We start from the raw sequence: 22,487 nt of genomic DNA, 5'->3' as shown, positions 1-22,487 counted from the left end.
CCTTTGGAGGCCTGGCTATTGTGGCCTTTGGTGTTGGGCAGACATTTTTCAATACACACCTTCTCGCACACAAGGACTTGCACATACACCATGAAGTTGAGTGCCATGAACCAGGAGCAATTGTTACACATGGGTGAAAAGCAAGTGTGGGCACCCAAGAACCCAGAGAATGCAGAGCTATGCCTCAAGCTGACTTGGCTAACCTTCTGGGCCAAGTGAAAGATAAGAGTTGCCACCCAGGAGGCACCAAGTGGAGCAAAGTTTCAGCCCAATGCTATCGGGTCACTTGCTAACCAAGAAGCATGGCCTCCTGCTCTGAGCCACTTCTAGTTGGACTCCACACACATCCTGTTATACTTCTTCCTGCCCGAGGAATAAATTAACTCCATTAACTCTAACCAAACTTTTAACACATCCAAGGTGTTTCCAGGCCTGCGAGACACAAGCCAAGCCTTCAGTGACTTCATGAGAATGGTTGCATGAGTCAACCATTCCTGGCACAGCTTGGCATCGGCCTTTGTCCAGCTGCTTTCAGGTATAGATTCTACATAGAAAACAGAAATGAAAGGAAGCTCTCCATTGAAGCTTTAGTTAAAGCAAAGTGCTGTGCTGTAACATAATGGATTTGATTCCAAAATCAGCCCTATCTGCCCCCTCTTTCTCCTCCTCCTCCTCCCTTTGAGGAACGTTGTCCTTCAACTCCACAAAGGTTTCATACTCATGGAATAGGGCTTAGTTTGCTATTAGCAGGCGCATGGCTTGCCACTGTCAAGAGGGGACAGGGGAATTCAAGACATAAGTTGTGCTCAGATTTTTTGACAGGTGCCTGCTTTGATTTTAATCAGCCCTCAAAGCAAACGAAACCAGTTCCCAGCTACCAAAGCCACGTCCTCACCCAAATCAAACGAGAGCAAAGGTTCTCAGTGGGGATGACTCTCAACAGCCACCAGAAGGAAGGGATGCTCAAAGAAACTCAGGCACTTGGGAGTCATACTTTTGGGCTACCAAATCATACAAAGACTGCTGCCTCCCCTTCAAACAAGACTTCGGTCTAATTCAAAATCTTGCTCTCTTACTTTGTCATGAGAACAAGTTCAATATAGACATTACTTGCATATTTTCAGATCTCTTTAAGTTTCAAATCACATCATTTAAAAACCAGACATCACACATTGATGGCATCTTCATAACTGGCCTGTTGGAGTTGCGACCTTTTGTAAAAGCGCTCAAGACTTGGCTGTTTGGTTGTGCAGTTAAGTAAATCAGATCTAATTTGCCAAATAGTCACTGTTGAATGTTTTTATGTTGAATGTTTTTATATTGTGGAATGATATTTTAAATTGTAAGTTGCTTGGAGCACTCTGGTGGAGAGCGACTAATTAAGAAATGAAGTGAAGTGAAAATTATTATCTAAAAAGTTTCAATGGAAGTCAGAGACAAGGTGCCATGAAGTATGCTTAAAAAGGCTGCTATGAAGGAGTAGAAGCCCTGTTTTGATGCTACACTGAAAAGCAGTCTAAATCAAATACGTTCAGCATACAGACTGTAAGATGCCTAAAGGCAAGAGATACCAGAAGCAAACACACCAGCAAACACACATCATCCACACATTGCAACGCAAAAAGGATGGGTGCCAATGCAGCCAATGCCAGTTCAGCCCTACAACTGCCCATGCTAGCATGAAAATCCTAATGGTTGCCTCTTGGAACTGGTTTCTTCTCTATTTCATACAATGGTTGAGCATTTTGTGCAAAAGGTTCCATAAACAGGACACATGGGGAGGCAGCTTAGGTCCTGCACACCTCGCTGCTGCTATGGCCACAACTTTTTGTGCAAACCCCCCCCCCCCAAACACACACACACATACATACATACAGACTGGCTTTGTGAGCATGAGTCATGTCCACATGCACACATATGAGCATACACATGTATGCACAGACTGAGGGACTTCTTTGGCCAGGGAAGGAAAGCGAAAGAGGGAGAAAGAAAGAGGGAGAAGAGGGGAGGGGAGGATATGCGGGGGCGGAGGTGGGGGCAGTTACTACAGCCAGGAAAATCGATTTCTGCCTCTGAACAAGCTTCGCTTCCCAGATCTCCGGGTTCATTAGCACGGACCGGGCTTGACACCAATACAATTTCCACACCGCGCGCAGCAGAGGCAGAGGCTTCAGCAGAGATGGGGAAAGGGGAGGGGGGCAGTGAGGGGAGGAGGAGGGGGCTGCTTTGGCAAGGCCACATCTCTGAATGGCCCCCTCCCCACGCACAACAGGCACGCTCCGGCTGTGGAAGAGGCTCCCCTTTCTCTCCCACTCCTCTTCCCTGTGGGGCCACTGTTCTTGACCTTTTGGGGGGCCCATCCCAGCCCCCCAAACCCTCCCTCTCTTGGGCCCCTCCACAGTGGCTAAACCTCCAGAAGGCATGAGGCCTGAGAGGGAAGCAGGAGGAGGAGGAGGATGGAGAGCCCTTGGCAGGCAGGCCAGTCGGTCTCTTCGTCCACAAACAAGCTGCCTCTGACCCAGAGGCCTCCTCCTCATTTCAGGAGACAGGGGAGCAGCCTCCCCCCGCCCCCCCCCCCCGCCCTGCGGTCACTCAGGAAGGCCTTTTGTGGGCCTTGGGAGCCCGGCACCGAAACGCCGCGCCTCTCCCCTCCCAAAGGCCCAGCCTCTCTAATAAACAAACACAGGCGCCGCTTTCTCCAGAGTTCAAGGGCAACATCCCAAACTCTGCAAAGAGGTGAAGGTGGGGTCACGGCCTGGGAGGAAAAACACAGAGCTGCTGCGGCAGAGAATAAACCTCCAGAGCAGAGAGCCATAAAGCAGGCCCCAAGCTTTTGGGGGGCAGGATGGAGGGATGCGTGGAAGGAAGGAAGGAAGGAAGGAAAGAAGGGGCTCCGCCAGAAGTGCTGGAGGGGAGCCCGGTTTGGGCCTGCATCTTAACCGGCGCACCCCCAGCTTTGCCCTTAGAGGCAGCAGAGGGAAAGGGGCATGGGGGGCGGGGGGCGGGGGGCGGGTCCCAGCACAGTCTGGCAGGTGCCTGCGTGTATGTGTGGCGAGTCTCCTTGTGGGCATAAATAAACATAATATGAACAGCGACAACAACAATAATCTGGAGCAGAGCGCTGGAGGGGCTGCCCCCGAAGGCAGGCACTGGGGGGGGGGGGGGGGGCTGGATGGGGGGCGCTGGGCCAGAAGGGGGAGGGAGGGAGGGGGGCTCTCAGGAAAGGAAAGTTGGGGTCCTCCCCCCCCCCGCCCCTTTTCCTCTTTTCCTGTCGCTGCCTTCCTTCCTGCCTTGCTTCCCACTCTCCTCTTCCTTTTTTCCTTCCTTCCTTCCTTCCTTCTTTCCCGCCTTGCTTCCTCGGCCGGCCCCCGCCCGCCTTCCCGCCTTCCCGCCCCCCGCCCGCCTATCGACCGCAGGAAGCCGGCGCCGGAGGTTCGATACGGAGCAGTGACACTCCGGATCAATACGGCATGAATAAAAAGCCGGCGCGCCCGGGCCGCCGCTCCCTTTCTCTCTCTTTCTCTCCCTTCCATCCACCCTTCCTCGCCTCTTACCGGGAGCGGAGCGGAGGGCCAGCGGCGGCTTGAGGCGCCATCCCTCGTTGTTCTCGGCGGCAGACCTTCGGAAGACCAGCGGCACCGGCAGCGGGATGAACATGGCGCGGGCGGCGGGGGCGCATCCCCCCTCCGGCCCAGGCAGACCCTCGGCCCCGCCGGCCCCGGGAAGGAGCCCGGGAGCAGAGGGAGGGAGGAGGCCGGGGAAGGGCCCCGGAGGCAGGCGGGCAGGCGGGGAAGGAAGGAAGGAAGGGAGGAAGGAAGGGAGGAAGGAAGGAAGGGCGGAGGGAGGGGGGGAGGCTCCGAGGGGCAAGGAAGGGCGCGTGGGGGGCTGGGGGGGCGGGGAGGGGGGCCCTCGGTTGCAGGGGGGCGGCCGGGAGGGTCTCTCCTCTTCCTTCCTCCCCTCCTTCTCTCTTTCCCCTCTCCCTCTCTTCTCTCTCTCTCTCTCTCTCTCTCCTTCTCCCGGGGAGTGGGTCCTCCGCCCGCCTGGCCCCGGGCTCCTCCGCCGGCCTCCTTCCTTCCCTCCTTCCTTCCCTCTTTCCTTCCTTCCTTCCTTCCTTCCCTCCGCCGCGCTTTGCCCGCTGGAGCCGGACGGGCCAGAAAAGAGGGAGGGAGGGAGGGAGGGAGGGAGGAAAGGAAAGGAGGGCCAAGGCAGGTGTAAACGGGGCGGGGGGCGGGGGGCGGGGGTGTGAATGTGCGTGCCTGCGCGCCTGCCCCTTCCCTTTCCCCGATCCCTTCCTTCCTTCCTTCCGTCGTCTTCCCTGTATCCCTCCCTCCCTCCCTCCCGCCCCCCTCGCTCTCCTCCGTCCCCCACTTTTATTGTCTCTCTCTCTTTCTCTCTCTCTCTCGTCTTTGACAGATGACATCCCAGGCAGCCACCGTCCCTCGCGAGACCCCCGCGAACGGGGAGGGAGGGCGAAGAGAGGCTCCCAGCCCCCTCCCCCCTCCCCCTGCCCCCCCCCGGCCAGACAAAAGGAGAAAACTGGGGGGGGGGGGAGATGGAGAAGGTGGGCAAATGCGGGGGGCGAAGGCAGGAGCCCCAGGCCAGTCCTCGAGGGAGGCGCACCCTCCCGTCGCAACCACAACAAACAAACAAGCAGGAAACAAGAAGGGCCCTCGGGGTGGCCCGGCAAACTCCCTGCCGGCTTCCTTTCGCTTTCCTTTCCCTTTCGGGGAGGGGGCTCCACCATGGTCCCCCCCTCGGGACCCGGTGCGTGCTCCTCCAGCCCCCCCCCCCTTCTTCTAAACGCGCCGCCCCCGCCTCCCTGCCGCCCGAGGCCGGCCCTGCCCGCCAAGCGCCCTGCCCGCGCTCTTCCTCCTCCTCCTCCTCCTCCTCCTTCCTGGGGGAGCGCGGGCCAAGTCCTGCTCCGCCGCCCGGTGGGGGCCACCCGGGGGCCACGGTCCCTTTGAGCCGCCTTCCCACCTTGCCAGCATTTCCCCCAAATCCGGGCCCTTTCTGGTGCCCTCTGGCTAGAAAGGAGGCTGAGGGAGGGGCACAGGGGTGAAAGGGCATGCAAGGGGGGCAGAGAGGGGCTGGGGCCGCTGACACGGGAGGAAACGCTGCAAACCTTGGCTTCGGGCTCAAGACATGAACTGCGAGGAGACTTAAAGAGTGGCTGTTAATACCTTCCTCATTTTCCTCCTTTTCTCCAGGTGATCTTGAGAAGATGACCCCCCCACCCCCCAGTGGGTCTGGGCAGAAGAGGCAAGAGTGCAGGCAAGACAGCCATGGGACCCAGAGAGACCCCAGGAGCAGGGTCCACAACAAGGCCCGGCCAGATGGGCCTCTTTCGACCCATGACAACTACAAGACCACTTCAGCCAGGAATTGCACTTCCTTCCCCTTCCCAGCCTCACAAGCCCCCATCCTGAGGGGGAGGGGGACTCCTCTGGGATGGGAGGGTGTCCTGAGGGAAACGGGTTGGAGGTTGCTGGCCCCCTGCCCTCTCACCAGCAGGCACACGCCTTGCCTTCTTCCAGCTCAGAACAAACAGGAGAACCACCCGGCTCTGCCAAAGAGTCCTGGACACCATTGGCCTTTTCTTTGAGGCAGAGAGAAGAGCGGTGGCTTCCTTTCTTTGGCCTGCATTCAGTACAAGGCTTCAGCTGGTGATATTGGACTATGCCTTTCTTTGGGGAGCTAGACCCTTCCTTTTCTCCCTTTGGAAACTTCCTGCTTCAAAAAAACAACAACAAAAAAAAATGTCTGCCTGAGAAGAGTGGGCCCAGGCCCTTCGGATGAGTTGGGGGACCAATGGTGCCTGGCCTTAGCTTCTCTATTCTATAGACAAACCTGATAGATAGATAGACAGACAGATAGATGACTCTAATAACCCAGGCTTTATGCTGCCCACAGTGCACTCGAACAGTGGAGCCACTTGGGTGCAGAGAGGCGTCCCATGCAAATAGTGAGCATGACAGTCGGAGCCAGCTGTGCTCATGGGCACAAAGCATGCTCAGCTGTATCGTGTGTATGTGTGTGTGGGGGGGGGGGGGGAGAGAAAAGGGTTCCTCTCCACACTAAGCAGAGGCAGGTCTAGTTGGCCCTGGCTCACTGGCCCTGTCAATTCTTTACCCAATTCAGGGTCAGGACACACATGCATGGGCTGACCTGGGGGGGGGGGGTGTGTGCTGGGGACTGGCATGCAACTCTGGCCACGCAGGAGCCTGGTGCCCTCTTGTCGGTGGATGCTGACCAAGGAAGAGAATCTGAATCTGGGAGAGAGCCCAACTTCTTCTTCTGGCTCTCCCATGATGGATTGGGCATTGGGCCATTTGCATTGTGTGTGTGCTTGAATTAATCAACCTGGCACGATTAATCAACTCAGGTGCATGAAAGGATCATGACTAAACATACCTATACAGACCCTTTCGCCGTTGGATTACGTTGGCTGTCAGTGCCGGAGGGTGGCTGAAATATATCTCAGCAATCGGTATTAAATATCCCTAAGAAGGCACGCTTGTTGCCTGTCGCGAGCTGCACTTTGCAGCCCTGCCTTTTGCATGCATTGATGTCCTTCCTCTCTTCTTTCAAGAATTAAAAGGTGGCGAAAGCCTAGCCTTTCTCTCTCCCTGCCCCCCCCCCCACACACATTTGTTCACCTTCTAACCATTCATCAGGAAAAGGAGTATAATTATTACAACCTTTCCTCCTGTACAGCCCTGCACTTATGTTTGAACCTGGGCCTACTTTCAAAGAACTACAAGGGTCTAACGGACTACATCCAGGCACGTAAAATCAATACTACAGCAACGAGAATTTGAGAGAGGGAGAAAGCGAAGGGAAAAAAGATCTTGCCAAGCGGCTAATGGAGTGCCTGGGAAATTGCTCCCAAAATCTAGAATTCATATTTTTGCTCCAATTTTTCATTCAAAACTAATTAAAATATTGTCAGATCTTGCTTTTTTTTTGGTTTTTTTGGAAGAAATAGAGGGAAAATCTGGGATATGGATTAAAGGCAATGATAATATATATTTCTTCTTCAAAACATGAGTTTTATTCAGGAGTAGGTTTTCTCCAGAAAATAAAATAAAATTTAAAGGGGAGGGGAATCAAATATCAGAGAGAAGAGAATGGGAAATGAACCTTCCTTTGTTGTTACTGAACCCTCGCTGGGGCGTCACTGTGAAGAGATGATGCTTTGCCCTTTATCTGCTTTGTGTGGAAAGGCAGGAAGATGCCTAGAAAGTGCCTCACCTGAAATTCCCTACTTCCTAGAAGAAAGGAAGGCAGGGAAGTGGGAATATTTTCCAAGGAGATTGTGCAGGAGGAGAAAAGCAAAGATGGAGGTGAGGGAGGACCGCATTGGAGACATGGCAGAGGAGGAGGAGGAGGAGGAAGAGGAGGAACGGGAGGCATTTTGGGTAAGTGTCAGCATCAGCATCAGAGCTAGCAGGGCCTGGAAGCTTGAGCTCAGCAATGGGAACCCACTGGGTAGACTTGGGCAAGCTACACTTTCTCAGCCTCAGAGGAAAGGCAAAAGCCACCCCACTCTGATCAAAGGTTGCCAAGAAAACACTGCAATGGGCCCGCCACAGGGTCACTATTAATTCAAAATTACTTGAAGGTGCACAACAACAATATTAATAGGGAGCAGTGTTCTGTGTTTTTGACAAAGACATCCTTCTTGATCTTCCCACAATTTTCCTCATGTGGGACCAAAAACTGACAAGAAGAAGGTTTGGTGTGCAGAGAAATTCCTCTGTGGTCATTTGTGTCTTTAACATAAATGAAGACTGCACTGTTTGTTGCCACACACACAATGCTCCACAGAATAAAGGCAATGATGTTAAAGTAAAAAAAAAAAAAAGGGGGGGGGGGGAATACTATCTTTTGTTTCATAGCACTGCAGACTCCATGGGCTGCCCTTAAAAGAATCATAGATACTTTTCATCTAGCATTTCCAGCCTTGAACTGGAGGCAGAGGCACTCAGAGACCGCATCCCTTTCCCGCCATTCTGAATAGAAACAGTCAGTGCAGACATTTCGCTCAAATGCGTGCAGGTCTGATCAATGCCTCTGCCTGAACTACTAGCAGCGGGTCCTATGCCGCAGCGTCTACACAGGAAGATGACGAAGATTAAGATGGTTAGTATTTATTTATCCTTTTTAACGTGTGCTGGCCAGAAGACAAAGAAGGGAAAGGAGTGCTCAAGAGGACAAAGGGCCTGACTGTAGCAACTCTCTCTATGGAAGCATCAAGCCACCGTTCCATTTTGAAAAAGGTTTCCTTCTCCGGCTGCAAGTCAGGAAGGGAAACACTTGCCATGTGCAAGAGGCATCTCCCGCAGGCCTGGCTTTTGATCCTGGGTTTGAGCTCTTTCCCTTCCAGGCTGATAACCCTGAAGGTTAAGTACCACACCTTCTATTATTATTATCATATTCGTTGGGATCCACCAAGGCAACCTTGGATGGGTACCAATGAGCTTTTTGCAACCCCAGGCAGCCAAACTGCCAACATTTCCCACAGCCTTCATTGCCTGTACCCAAAAATGTAGCGAAACCCACTTTTGCTGACAAAAATGAAGGTCCCTTAAGTGAAACCAGTGAAAATGGCCTGCTTCATTCAGTCCTCACTTTGATGCCCATGACCCATCTGCACCCATCAGATTTCACAAAAAAGCAAGAGGGTATTAAACAAGGAATGATGTGATCCCGTATTGACGATTCCATCTATCCATAAAGACCAGGAATTACCTTACTAGGCCAAATCTGTTTGGTTGGCTTCCCCATCTCTAAATATTTACTCACAACTCACCCCTAAGCCCAGAACAAACACCCACCTCGATTAATACATTAAAGTCATTTTGGACCAAGCCTGTTATCCAGTCTTTCTGACTTCCTTGACAGGTTCCAGGAACCATGGTTTGATGAGAGGAGTGCGGGTTCTCCCTCTCGGGGGACCGAGAGGCCTTACATTCCCCTTCAGCCCAAAGGATGGTGGTTCCCAGGGGAGAAGAAAGGTCTAAAGCTAGGCACATCTTGTAATGTAAAATCACTTCGCTTTTACAGTCTTTGCAGACAGCCGACTCCTAGAACTACTAGTCAAAATCACTCCACGGCACTTACCTTTCCCTACTAAACTGGGTTTTTTATTGTGGAAACAAAAAGGGAAGCAGCAGGAGAGGAAAGTTCAGAAGGGTTATGAATGTCTGACAATGACAACATCTGGTCTATCACATAAAACTCCATGAATAAAGCAGGGGGACTACAGAACACCAGCCTAAACTGAGTTCTGTGTTCACACTTCTGCACTCTGCAAAGTAATCCAGTATTATCTGCATGGGGGTTATCTTCTTCCATATTCTTGCCCCTATGAGTAGCATTTATAGTAGAACCATGTACAGAGAAAGCACAGCTTTCTAGTGTAGCAGTTTTTGAAGGGAGCCATGGACAGATGGTTTTCCTGGCTCTTCTGCCCTCATAACAACCCAGAAGGACAAACACAAAAAGTATGTTTGAAACCTGGAGGAGAATATGTGTGGTGAATAAATGAATGTTGCAACAGTGGGTCTTCTTTCCCCACTTTTCTGATTTTGGTGGGAATCAGCAGGCACTTTCCCTCCCCATCAACCCAGAAAGAGATATGGCAAAAACACCTACCTTTCAGGCAGAAGTGGCAGCTGTAGTACATTCACTCCAGTCCAGTCCAGAACCTGAGGAGAAAAGAGAAGATGCCACTAAGCTTTGCAAAATATTAAAGGTACCATTTTACTCCCGGCTACAAGAGACTGACATATTCCCCAAAGGCACTGGTCCCACCATACGCCATCACAGTGGTTCGCTCTTGAGGGAGGCTATCCTGCCCGTGGGTTCTGAAAACACCCTTGGCAATATGGGACAGCTGGGTGGGAGGATGCACTGGCTCTCTCGGGGATAAAGTTGTATCAGTGGCACTGCAGGGAATCGGAATGGTGGCAACAGGAGGACAAGAGGCACATCAAGAGCCTTCAAGAATGCCAAGCGTCCCCCCCCCCCCCCCGTAGGTCTGCCACATGTCAAGGGGTTATAATATGAACACACAAACCATTTTTATGGGGGGGGGGAGCTCAATGCTCAAGAGAGACAATCAGACTGCCAGCTCTAAATCTTTGTCAGCTACAATCTGGGGGCCCTACTTCTAGCAGCCAGCGCCACAGGCTCTTGGTATCTTTGCCCTTTTGCATCTCCATGACTAACTGCTAGCCCTGGTCTTTGCCAAGCTATTTTGCCACCAATGGCTGCTAGCTTCTGAACTGGCATCTAAGGCCAGTCCCTCAACCAAAAATACCCCTCAGTTTTGCAGGAAATAGGGCTGCACTTGATCACAGCACACATATTGTAACCAGAAGGACATTATTTTTGTGAATTACAAAGTAGAGAAATGTATAAGGCTACGTAGAAGCTAAAACTCTGTTTCAGTTTTCCAGGGTCAATCCTTAAATAAGAATGAAGATGAAACATAGGCTTGGGGATCTTTTCTTGGAAATAGATTTTGATGGGCAACGGGAACCAGGGAATCACTCTCCTCTTAATTTATTTTCTCTATACACATACTTTGAAGGGAATAATTTCAAAGCATTTATGGAAACGAAACATGCCAGATAAACCAGAAGTGAAAGGGATGAGTGCCTAGCCGGGGGGCTCCACAGGTGTGCTTGCAGGCCCCGAGGGCACCCCTAAAGGGCACTGCCCCTCTCCACCCTGACCCATTGCCCCCAAACCCTGGCTCTTCCCCTGCACACACCCCAGCCCCAAAGCCCACCGAAACCCCCTCCCTTTTGCTGGAGCCTGGGTCCCTGAGCTCTGTCTGGTTCTCCTGAATTGATACAGCAACACCCCCACCACACACACACTCCTTGTCCCACCCCCCACACCCCCCCGCCGGCTTCAGAGCGAACCCACAGTTGTTCCTGCTAATCAGCCGATGTCATCTGCGGAGTGAAGTCTTTGCTTAAAGAGATTTAGGGCAGGAATCAATAGGAAATTTAAAAATCAATGCGGTTAGTATGAGAAAATCAATGGCGTTTAATCGGCCTGCCGATCCCCAGTCACAACAATTAGAAGGCTGGGATGTTCTACATCCCGCTACATGCCATTAGCGTCAATATTTGTGTAAGTGATGGCAGGGGGCAGCGGGAGGGGGGGCAGGCGTGGGAGAAAAGGAGGAGGGGGTCCCCCTCTCCCGTACGGAAGCAGCCGGAAGACAGAGAAGCAAGCAAACCAGCCAGGCTCTGCAAGCAAGCACATGTGTGCGCAAGGGGGAGCCTGGCATCAGCGGCCCTGGCTTCCCTTTGGGGACGGGGCTCATGGAGCTGCCCTCCTCGTTCTTCCTTCTGGGGGTGCCCACCCCAATCACTGGGGTGTCCTTGTGTGGCTTCCGGGCTGTATGGCCATGTTCTAGTACAGAACTAGGCCAACTTCGCCCCTCTGTCCAGGTGTCTTGGATGTCAACAGCCAGTAGGCTGTTAGGAATTGTGGGAGTTGACGTTCAAAACACCTGGACGGATGGCCAAGGTTGGTCCAGGCGTATTCTAGCAGTATATTCTCCTGACATTTCTCCTGCATCTGTGGCTACTGGCATCTTCAAAGGAGTCTGCTGTCTGGAGACGTGCTTAGCCCGGGTGGCGTTCCCTACGAACCCTTCACTGCTGGCTGCCTGGAGACCTCCTGTATCCGGGTGGCGTTCCTCAGTCACTGTCCTGACTGGTGTTTCTGAATACTGGTAGCCACATTGCGTTCGTTTTCATGGTTTCTTCCTTCCTGTCGAAATGGTCCACGTGCTTTTTGTGGATTTCAATGACTTATCTGTGTGAGTCTGACATTGCGGTTGTCAGAGCAGTCCAGAATTTCCGTGTCCTCAAATAATAATACAGTAGAGTCTCACTTATCCAACATAAACGGGCCAGCAGAATGTTGGATAAGCAAATATGTTGGATAATAAGGAAGGATTAAGGAAAAGCCTATTAAACATCAAATTAGGTTATGATTTTACAAATTAAGCATCAAAACATCATGTTATACAACAAATTTGACAGAAAAAGTAGTTCAATACGCAATAATGCTATGTAAGAACTACTGTATTTATGAATTTAGCACCAAAATATCACGATGTATTGAAAACATTGACTACAAAAATGCATTGGATAATCCAGAATGTTGGATAAGCGAGTGTTGGATAAGTGAGACTCTACTGTATTCTGAGCCCATTTAGGCAGGAAACAATTAAAAAAGGAACAAAGGCCCAGGAAAGTCTATGATGCCCTCAGTAACTGACTATGCTACCGTGTTTCTCTGAAAATAAGACAGTGTCTTATATTATTTTTTGCTCCCAAAGATGCGATAGGTCTTATTTTCAGGGGATGTCTTATTTTTCCATGAAGAAGAATTCACATTTATTGTTGAACAAAAAAATGAACATTTATTATATGCTCTACAGTAGTTGTCATCACAAACCAGCATAACCAGACAAACTGTGACTCCTATCAAGAATTCCTTGTTACTACCATTATTTCCATGTACAACAATCTATGGAACGTACATTTACCCATCCCGCATACTCTGGTGTTCTGTTCAGTGGGCATGCTTCCAAACAAAAACTTTGCTAGGTCTTACTTTCAGGGAAGGTCTTATATTTAGCAATTCAGCAAAACCTGTACTAGGTCTTATTTTCAGGGGATGTCTTATTTTCGGGGAAACAGAATATCTTCACAGTTTCTCACACGTTAATGGGTGGATCTTAATCAACACGCACAAATCCAGCTTGTTAATTGCACCCTGTACACTCGTTTGGGAAGGAATGAGCTGGAAACAACAGCAAGGTTCCCGATGCCTCCCCTTCGACTTGTGAGGACCACAGTGCGCAAGGGGGCCCGCAGCTGCCATATTGGATGCCAGGGGAGGCCCCTGTGCCTTTAATGGTGGCACAGAGGGGGGATTTCGTGGAAGCCTGAAGCACCAACATGCCCAAGGCTTTCCCTTGGGGAAGGCGGCCTTGCAGCAACATTCATTGGGAAGAGCCGCCCCAAAAAGAGCAAATATTGGGGCACTGTGGGGAAGGGCCGAAACAATGGCCAGCAAGTGTGTAGTTAGTTCTCTGTGGAGCCATTGCATGCCTTTCGGACCCAAAGTACCAAATGTCCTGAACGCCAAAACAATACTAAACAAAGTGCCCTAGTTTATGGATGGAAATATACTGTATATTTACCTCATTAGGGGACGCCATTTAAACCGAGGGGCCAAAATGCCAGACACCATTAACCGAAGGGTCGGAAATGGACGGTGCGCCAAAAGAGCAGCACAAATGGCCACGTATGCAGTGGACAGGCTCCCTTTGGCCCAGGTATTTGGAGAAGCCACTCAGAAAAAGGGCTCAAGAGCCGAGTCCATCGACGCACATCTTCACCTCACAAGAGAACACTATTCCAAACCCGAGGCGCCAAAATGGCGGAAGGCTTCCGCTTGGGGAAGAAGAACGGCCAAAATGGCTACGACTTAAGCTCCCTGTGGGATTTCTTTAGCCTCCATTTTCCCTCAGGCACCAATTCTGAGCATCTCTTCGTACTTCATGAGGGGACACTATTCAAACAGGCGGGAAAATGGTGGAGGATTCCACTTGGGGAAGAAGGCCTCAACGAGGCTGTGAGGCGATGAACCAGAAACAGAGAGAAGCCCAAAAGGGCAGCTATTGAAGGGGACAGCAAAAATGGCCAACATTTAATATATATACTAGCTTGGGTTCTTGGCGATGCCCGGGTTATTTGAAAAGGGTATTGTTTGTTTTGGATGTGAGGTAATACCAGTGTGGTTGTTATTGAAAGGAATAGTCATAGTGCCTTTATAGTCATCCATTACACTATTTCTTAGAAAAAAGCCAGTCTGCTTTCGTTTTTTATGAATGCTCTCATTAGAAAATGCGCAAGGATATGGTGAACTGCAATTCCCAAAAATCTTGGGCCAATTCTCCCAAAACTCCACCAGTATTCACAGTTGGCCATCTTGGGTCTGTGTGACAAGTTTGGCCCAGATCTGTCACTTGCTGGGTTCCGTGTTCTCTGAATACAGGTGAACTATAACTTTCTGGTGCCAACGTCAATCACCCGCAAAACCTGCCAGTATTCACAGTTGGCCATCTTGGGTTTGTGTGCCATGTTTGGTCCAGATCCGTCACTTGCTGGGTTCTGTGTTTTCTGAATACGGGTGAACTATAACTCTCCGATGCCAAGGTCAATCACCCCAAAGTCCACCCCAAAGTTGATAGACATATATCCTGTCACTCTCACAAGGGGACGCCATTTGAGCTTCTGGCAACAATTTGTCCCTCCTTCTCTGAGGCGCCATTTTCCTTCATGAGGGGACACTATTCAAACCTAAGGCACCAAAATGGCGGAGGTTTCCACTTGGGGAAGAAGGAGAGCCAAAATGGCTGCACTGCAAGTTCCTTGTGGTGCCTTTTGACCTCCATTTTCCCTGAGGCACCAAACCAGATATTTGGGGAGGCCACTGAGTCAAAAGGCTCAAGAGCTTAGTTCCTGGACGTACATTTTTCCCTCACGAGAGAACACTCTTCAAAACCTGTGGCGCCAAAATGGCGGAAGGCTTTCACTTGGGGAAGAAGGACAGCCAAAATGGCTATGATTTAGGCTCCCTGTGATTCTTTCAAAGCTTCCATTGGATCCTGAGACACCAAAGCAGATATTTGGGGAGGCCGCTGAGTCAAAAGGCTTGAGGGTTGTGTTCCTTGGGAGACATTCGGGCCTCCTGAGGGGCCTGTCCCGTCCTGGGCCTCCTTTGCGGAAGGACAACCAGGAGAGGCCGCCATTGCCATGGATCCTCGGCAGGTGCCGCCACTGGAAGGTGCGGCCATTTCCTCAGGAAGAGGAACCCCTCCCGGACCGTCCTTTGAGAGGAAAAGGAGGAAGGAGAAGAGGAGCTGCATCTCTCCCAGAGGCATCAGGAGCAACAGAAACTAGGCCGCCATGGGGAAAGGGCCACTCAACCCTCGCTGCAGCATTCGCTTGATCTCACCAAAAGACACCTTTTGAGTTTAAGGAAGCCCAAGGCCCGGCCTTCTCTGGGAGAAGAAGAGGCCTCACGGAAAAAAGAAATACATACGGTGAATACATCTCCTTGTTCATCAACTGTTGTGCTGCCATTGTCAAGTGTTTACTGCCTTGCTTTGTACATATTTTTGTGTATTTTTCACCTCTCTTTGTGAGGGAATGCCACTGAAGTGTGAGGCCAGGGTTGCCTGAGTGAAAATCAGAGGCCCCATCTACACTAACCGTGTACTGTAATCCAGTTTCTGAATGGATTACACCATGTAACATCATTTAAAAAATGTCCTGTTCCTGGTTTGAGGGTGTTAATTCCTGTTTAATGGTGCAGTCCTGACTTTGAAAGCCATTGTTCTACTCCAGAAATTACTTTGTTTTTATGGCTGCCAAACTATGCTGAATTGGTTGAGATATTCATTGAAAAACTAGAGCAAAATGTGCTGCAGATGTCCTGCAGAAACAAAGTTTGTGCAGTTTAATAAACTTTCCCCATGTTTTTATGATAGACCCAATTAGGAAATGACATTTATAACCCAGGAACAAAAATCGTGTTACACAGTGTTATCTGCTTTAAATTTATTTATTTATTTATTACAACATTTATATCCCGCCCTTCTCACCCAACAGGGGACTTAGGGCGGCTTACAATAAAACACACATATAAAACCTGTACAATACACTATAAATCAGTTAAAAATTAACTTACATAAAACATTCATAAAACGCATTATAAAATACAGATAGGCTGGGTTGTATGGCAGTGTAGACTCCTATAATCCAATTTAAAGCAGATAATCTGCATTCAGAAACCGGATTATATGGTTTAGTTTAGATGGGGCCAGAGAGGGCTCCTGGGCCTTTATAGAAAAGAGGGAACCTCTGCAGTCATCTTGTCAAATGAGTGTGGTTTGAAATCGTAATGTGGAATCCTGGGAGTTGTAGTTTGGCGAGGCACCAGCCAAAGGGCCAAAGTGGCATATTAATGCTACAATGTAGATGCAAACCACACCTGCTGAAATTCCCTCTCCTAAACAGCACTTAAAGGTAGAGAAGCCAACCAAGGTGCTCTAGGCCTTCTAATAGACACAGGGTCTATTCCCATCCCAATTTGCACTTCCAGAATTTGCAGCACTTTATCAGTCACCTTGTGTTACAATATTTATATGGTGCACTTTACCCAGTCTACTTTTACAATCTCTCAGTTTTAATCCATGTTTTTATTAGTTCTTGTTTTTTATTGGCTAATGTTTTTTTTTTTTTTTTTTTTTTATTGTGCAAGTTGTTGTCTATTGCTGTGTTTTATACTGCTACTGTTTTTATTCGGGCTTGGCCCATGTAAGCCGCCCTGAGTCCCCTTCGGGGAGATAGAGGCGGGGTATAAAAATAAAGTTATTATTTATTATTATTATTATTTGGGCGGGTGAGGGGAGGGCTCGCTGTGGCGGTCACGATGCCCTGAAAGATTGGGCTGATGGCTACAGGGTGGCCATGTTAAATCTGGGAGCTCTAGCCCACCTGCTGCTGCAACAGCCACCCCTTTCTGGGGCACACTGCTAGCCTAGTGGTTATAGCAAGGGGGGTCATAAGTGAGGCCATCCTAAGGAACAGGGAACCCCACAACCCGGGTCTCTCCACCGCTTTTGGCCCAGCTCCGTTGCCGCCAATGCCGCCGCCTTCTTCCGCGAGGCGCTGACAGAGAGTTGGCTCCTGGGAGCCAGATCAATGTGTCAGCGCGGGGGTCGCAAGGAATCCCCCAAAAAATCAATGCGCTGGTGTTTCCGGGCTGTGGCCGCCTAGATTAGCCGGGTGCCGAGCTGACAGGGGCACTAATCAGGCTGTCAATAGCCCTGACCCTGGGCAATTAACCTATTGACAGGCACGGGGCAAGGGGGACAAGGGGCTGGGGCAGGAGGTGCAGGGAACGGCCCCCCTGAAGAGGGAGGGGAGGGGTGGGGGAAACACCTCCCCGCCCTGGGGACCCCAGCCCCACATTTCGGAGGGCTAACGATGGCGTCTCAATTAGCCGACACCTGCATAGAAGTCCTGCACAACCCTGGCCCTCAAAGTCTCTTTTTGCAGCCCTCAACTGCTCAAGATGACTGGAATTGCCCTTTTTCTAGAGCAGAAGTCTAGGGTTTCCTTTCCTGAAAGAGGTCATTCGCCTTTTAAATTGTTAGAGACTCTATTGGCATAAAAAGCATTGTTTTTAAAACAACAAACATGAATCTCTGGCCACTTGTTTTTGGTTCTTGGGTTTTTTGGCAACCTACAAGACCCTAGGAGAATCCCAAAAGCAGAAACTTGGCCTCCTGACTCATCACAGTGGCCCAAACAGTACTAGAATTCATCATTCTACCTTCAAGATCCCAGAATAGGAAGGGCCTTGCCTTCCTATCCTAGGATACGTTCTATACGTCCAATTTTTAAACTAATCCTGTGGGTTAGTCCCAACAGCAGCAGACTCACTGAATTGACTATCAATACACAGGTAATTCCCACTAATTCAATGGGTCTTCTCAGCTTTGTTACACAGATGAATAAACATAGAAACCTTCAAGAGAACTCAGAGAGAAATGTGCTCTAAATATGTCTCAGTGTTAAATATCTCAAGTCTTCATCAAAACGGAGTTCTAAAACTTCTTATTCCACACAGAATATATCAAGGCCTGGATCCAGTTGCCAGTCCCAGCTAGAGAAGACCAACTGAACAAACTGCTGAACGGTAAGTCAACACCTGTTTGAATTCTTGACATTTGTAATAAAATTATAAATACTAATGTATTTGTAGTAAAATTATAAATACAACTACTACTCATTTAAAAAGTAGGAAGGGTTCCCAAGGATCATCTAGCCCAACTCGCTGCCATGCACAAAAACACAACTAAAGCACGCCCAAGCATGACCATTCTGAGGCAAGACAGCTCAAGCAGAGCCCAATTTGGAAACGTAAAAAAGCACACCCTAAGAACCCAATGCCTTCTCTACAGGATTGTGTCGAAAGAGACGCAGATATTTTAGGTGTCCATATGGCTTGTAATACATACGGTATTTGGGGGCGGGGGTCACGTTTGTCCTCCATCCCATTGTGTTGTCCTGCCCTTCCTGACTTCCATCCCATCCCCCACCCTGTGACCCCATAAATATGAATTTGAAACCCTCCTGGTAAAAGGTCATAAGGGCAGCGCAGGAATAATGGGCTCGAGGACATGATTGGTGATCTTACTTACTTACTTAGGCGATCCCTCGACGTTCGAGGACGATGGTCTTCCAACCTTGGTATCTTGGGCGTGTGTTCTTAGGTGACTGAAGAGACCGATTCTTGACCCGCATATTCTCCCGCAGTGAGGACATCGGTTTCCAGGTGGAAGGCGGTCCCGGTCGGGGTTAGCTTGACGCTCCTTCCTCTTGGCACGTTTCTCCCTTAAGCCCTCCGTTCGTGCCTCTTCAAACTCCGCAGCACTGCTGGTCACAGCTGACCTCCAATTAGAGCGCTCAAGGGCCAGGGCTTCCCAGTTCTCAGTGTCTATGCCACAGTTTTTAAGGTTGGCTTTGAGCCCATCTTTAAATCTCTTTTCCTGCCCTCCAACATTCCGATTGGTGATCAGGCGCTGGTGTTTCCAGCAGTGCGAAAATATGCCAATGGACCAGGGAGGGAGAGGAGAGCGCCAGGCCTGACAGGCAGAGAGACCCGGACACCAACAAACCGAGCATCAAGCCAACCAGCAGAAAAGCACACATCTTTGGAGAGTAGTAGACAGACTGGCACCAGCACAAAAAGAGAGAAATGCATCCAGGTTGCACAGGAGATGAAGGGAGCAATAATGTCCTGGGCTATACGCTTCAGCTGGGAGGTATGCCGGCTCCTCCCAGCAGAAAGAACCAATTCCTGGGCATGGTTTTGCTCCTCTGGGTCTTTCTCCCTCTTAGGACAGAGTCTTTAGAGCAGGCATGGGCAAACTTCATGGTGTTTTGGACTTCAACTCCCACAATTCCTAACAGCTGGTAGCTGAAACCCAAAACACCTAGAGGGAGAGCTGAAGTTGGCCCATGACTGCTTTAGAAGTCTTGGCCCTTGCATTTGCCCATTTGCTTTTCAGAAAAAATGGAGACTAATCTGAGAAAGGTTATGTCCACCCATGTCACCCACAGACACCCCCTTTTCTTTCTCGCTTCACTGCTGGGCAAATAGTAGGGTTTTTTAAAGAATACAGAAAGCTTGCCAAACTTTTTTTTTGCCAGAAAGGAAATGCAGCAAAGTGGCAAAAGCTCTTTCAGCATGGCTTCAGTTTCCATGTGGGGATGGGGGGACGGGGACCATAACTGTCTGTCCTGCATCAGTAAGCAAAGCAAAAGAAAAGGATAAAATGGATGAGGATGGAGGAAGTGAGTTACTCTGGACCGATTCATGCTACGTACACTAAAGACATTCATAAATCAAACTGTTTGTTGACTCGGAGTCTTCCTGATGAAGGGAAAGATGAAAACTAACACTTCCCTGTTTTTTTTGGCGGACATTTGAACCCTGCTCTCCCAGAGTCCTTGTCCAGCACTCAAACCAAGATGCTGTGCTATTGCTAAAAATGGATTGTTGCTATTAGGTGCTTTCAGTACAACTCTGACTTATGGTCAGCCACTCCTAGGGTTCTCTTGGCAAGATTTGCTCAGAGGGAGATTGCCAATACCTTCCTCTGAAGCTGCTAAGAGAAGATGGTGAATTGCCCAAGGCCACACAGTGGGTTTCCAAGGCTGAGAGGGGATTTGGACTCCAAGCTTCCTAAGTCTTACCCCAACCATCAAACAATCCACATCCAAAAGGGGAAAAATGGATCCTGTACATTCAGGAAATACATAGTGCTCATTCACACATGTGCTCAAATATTCTGGGTCTGCCTCAAGGCGCTTTTAGCAACTCCTATTATAACAGCACTAGTGATGCAGAAGGTAGGTCCCCTAGTCCAAAAATGTACCAGTCTACTCATGTAGTTGCTTGTGCCACTTTAGCTGTGCATTGCTGCATGGCAGCGGGGTTGGACTGAACGGCCCCTTCAAACCCACAGAAATACCTAGTTCTTTGCTTTCCTATGTGTGTTCAAAGGTGCTGCTGGCATGGACCATGTCTTATTTCAGTCCACCCCATCATTTTCCTCCACTGAACAGAACTCACACCAAGCCCATTGGGAAGAGACAAAAGAGGTCACAGGAGGGGTAAAGTACCCTGGCCCCTCTATCTCAATCTCTCTCTCACACACACACAGACACCCCACAATCCCCAGACATCCCTAAAGAAGAAAAATCAAGAACCCCCTATAACCCTTTCTCTTCCTCCCTTTCCTTTCCCTGGTTGCCAAACTGCCGGGCTTCAATAAATGGGGAAGTTGAAGAACCAAACAGCCCACCATCCTCATCCGGGAATTGCTGAACCTGTGAAAATCTGCTTCAGAAATCCGGTTAGCAGAATCCAGTTACAGACCAACTGCATCAGGAGGAAAGGCGGAGGGCCAGGGGGAGGGGAGGGGGAGCAGAAGCAGAAAAGTCCCCCCCCCCAGACTCCCAGAGGGGACATGGGAAAGCAGGAACAGTGGTTAGAGCAGAGGCAAAGCATAGAAGCCAGGCCTCTGGAACCTGCCCGTCTCCCTCTGAGCAAAGCCCAGCATCTTTGAGGGATCCGAGATAAAGCAGAGTGGCCACAGCCCTAGAATAATGTCCTTACAGGCTCACATCCAGATTGTTTTCTCCTGACTGTCTACACTTTGTCTACACTTGTTACTCCTCACAGTCCTCGATATAACTAGAAGATATTGTTGCTCATATTTAGATTTAATTCATTCAGCAATTAATAAAATGCAAAGCAAGGACCCACAATTTAGACGACAGTCACAAAGATGTTGGTTGGTTTGCAGCAAAGACAGACCTTTTTGTGGGTGGATTTTTCTCCACCCCACAAAAAGGACAACCCTTTTCTGAGAATTCATCTCCTTTTATTCTTCCAGGAAGATTCCCTCTCTGGCTTTTGGGAAAGCTGGCAGTGTTGCTCAGTGGTTATTTTGTGTTGTCCTTCTTTCAATAACTGCTGTCCCAACATGAAGACAATGTAGAACAAAAAACCAGACAGCAAGTTGAAAAGCAAACAGGAAATGCAAACATTAAGAGGAGAATAAAAGTGAGAGACAGCAAAAGAGAGAGATTAAGATTGAAAAGAACAATGAAAAGGAAGGAAGGAGTGAAAGAAGAAAGGAAAGGGAAAGAGAAAAGAGAGAGAAAGAAATGAAGCATTGCTGTTTTCTCTCCTGACAACCCGCCACTTTGGGGTTTCAAAGCTGGTTTTTCTGCAAGAGAATCTTCTATGAGGCAGTAGGATGTGGACTAATTATGAAATAAAACTAATTAATCACTGCAGACCACAAGGCTGGCCCAGCGGGGCACTAAAGAGACGGCTTTCCTTCCCCTCCTCGGGGCACAGAAATTATTTGCTGTCGATGAATTATTTAATGATGTGGTGTTCATTATGTATTATTGATCAGGAAGGATGGTTATTGTCGCCCAGATAGCCCAAGCTGTCCACCTAGGCTCAGATTCACTGTCACGGTTGAGGACAAGGTCTTTATAAGCCTTTATTCCCCCCCAAACAGAGACACACGCCTCCTTTGTTGGTGAAGGGAAGCCCATCTCTTCTGTCCAGAAGATCTGCAGAGCTCACAGAATTACAGCCACAGAGCTGAAAGGCATCCCAAGGGCCATCTAGTCCAGCCACTGAGGCTACTGCAGGAACCCACCACCAAAATGCTCCCAACTGAAGCATGGTCCCCAATTTCTGCTTGAATACCAAAGAGGAAGGGCCTCACTGAACAACTCGGGCCTTGAACTCTTCTGTCCTATTCCCAACCAAAGCAGCTTGTGGAGTTCCCATTGTCAATCCACAAACCCCATCCACGCTCTTCTTCCCACTCTCTGTCCCTTTCTGTCTTTTTTAATGCCTTTATTGCCATGGATATAAAAATGTGCATACCATTTTCCATAAGCTCAAGGAAGGCAACATTCAAAATGCTACAGAACAAATGCTCCAATAACAGGTTGCCACTGTTGACCCTATTCCCTTATTCAGGTACTACTTCACTTTATGTCATTGCCAAACCCTGGATGGAGCTTGGAGTTCTTTTTGAAATCACACTCCCAGAATCCCCCTATTTGAAGATGCCGTAGCAGTGGCTATGCTGGCGGGGGATTCAAAGAGAGGCCATCCAAAAATGCACATCTTTCAAGCTCTGTCCAAAAGACCTGTTGTCCTTGCCCCACAAATCTCAACATCTTGTGTCATATGGAGCCCCCTCCCACACGGTTATTTTGGAATCCAGAGAGATCCCAGCATCCCTTACCACATCTGCTCTATCAAAAAAGAAG

At 49.5% G+C, this 22,487-nt stretch overlaps 1 protein-coding gene and 1 long non-coding RNA gene across 6 annotated transcripts in view; one reads left to right on the top strand and one right to left on the bottom strand.

Annotated features, from left to right (window-relative positions):
* pou2f2 (POU class 2 homeobox 2) overlaps nt 1–22,487 on the bottom strand; it is a 70,136-nt gene that overhangs the window by 35,477 nt on the left and 12,172 nt on the right. For 3 of the 5 annotated variants that reach the window (XM_008123450.2, XM_062962671.1, XM_062962673.1), the window contains exon 1: nt 3,555–4,784. In XM_008123450.2, the coding sequence (XP_008121657.1) occupies nt 3,555–3,657 (103 nt within the window). In that variant the 5' untranslated portion in view covers nt 3,658–4,784. Of the gene's footprint in view, nt 1–3,554; nt 4,785–9,657; nt 9,711–22,487 lie in introns of those variants that run through there. The other 2 variants (XM_062962675.1, XM_062962672.1) reach the window with 2 other exon arrangements.
* Nucleotides 12,950–22,487, top strand: part of LOC134293837 (uncharacterized) — a 31,515-nt gene continuing 21,977 nt past the window's right edge. The window contains exons 1-2 of the long non-coding RNA XR_010000805.1: nt 12,950–15,148; nt 17,743–17,811. This is a non-coding gene — a long non-coding RNA (uncharacterized LOC134293837). The remainder of the gene's footprint in view (nt 15,149–17,742; nt 17,812–22,487) is intronic.

Source organism: Anolis carolinensis, unplaced genomic scaffold (genome assembly GCF_035594765.1).
Source record: "Anolis carolinensis isolate JA03-04 unplaced genomic scaffold, rAnoCar3.1.pri scaffold_10, whole genome shotgun sequence".
Classification (NCBI taxonomy): Eukaryota; Metazoa; Chordata; class Lepidosauria; order Squamata; family Dactyloidae; genus Anolis; species Anolis carolinensis.
Note: the sequence above shows the minus strand (reverse complement) of the source record. Positions and strands in the feature narration are given on the sequence as shown.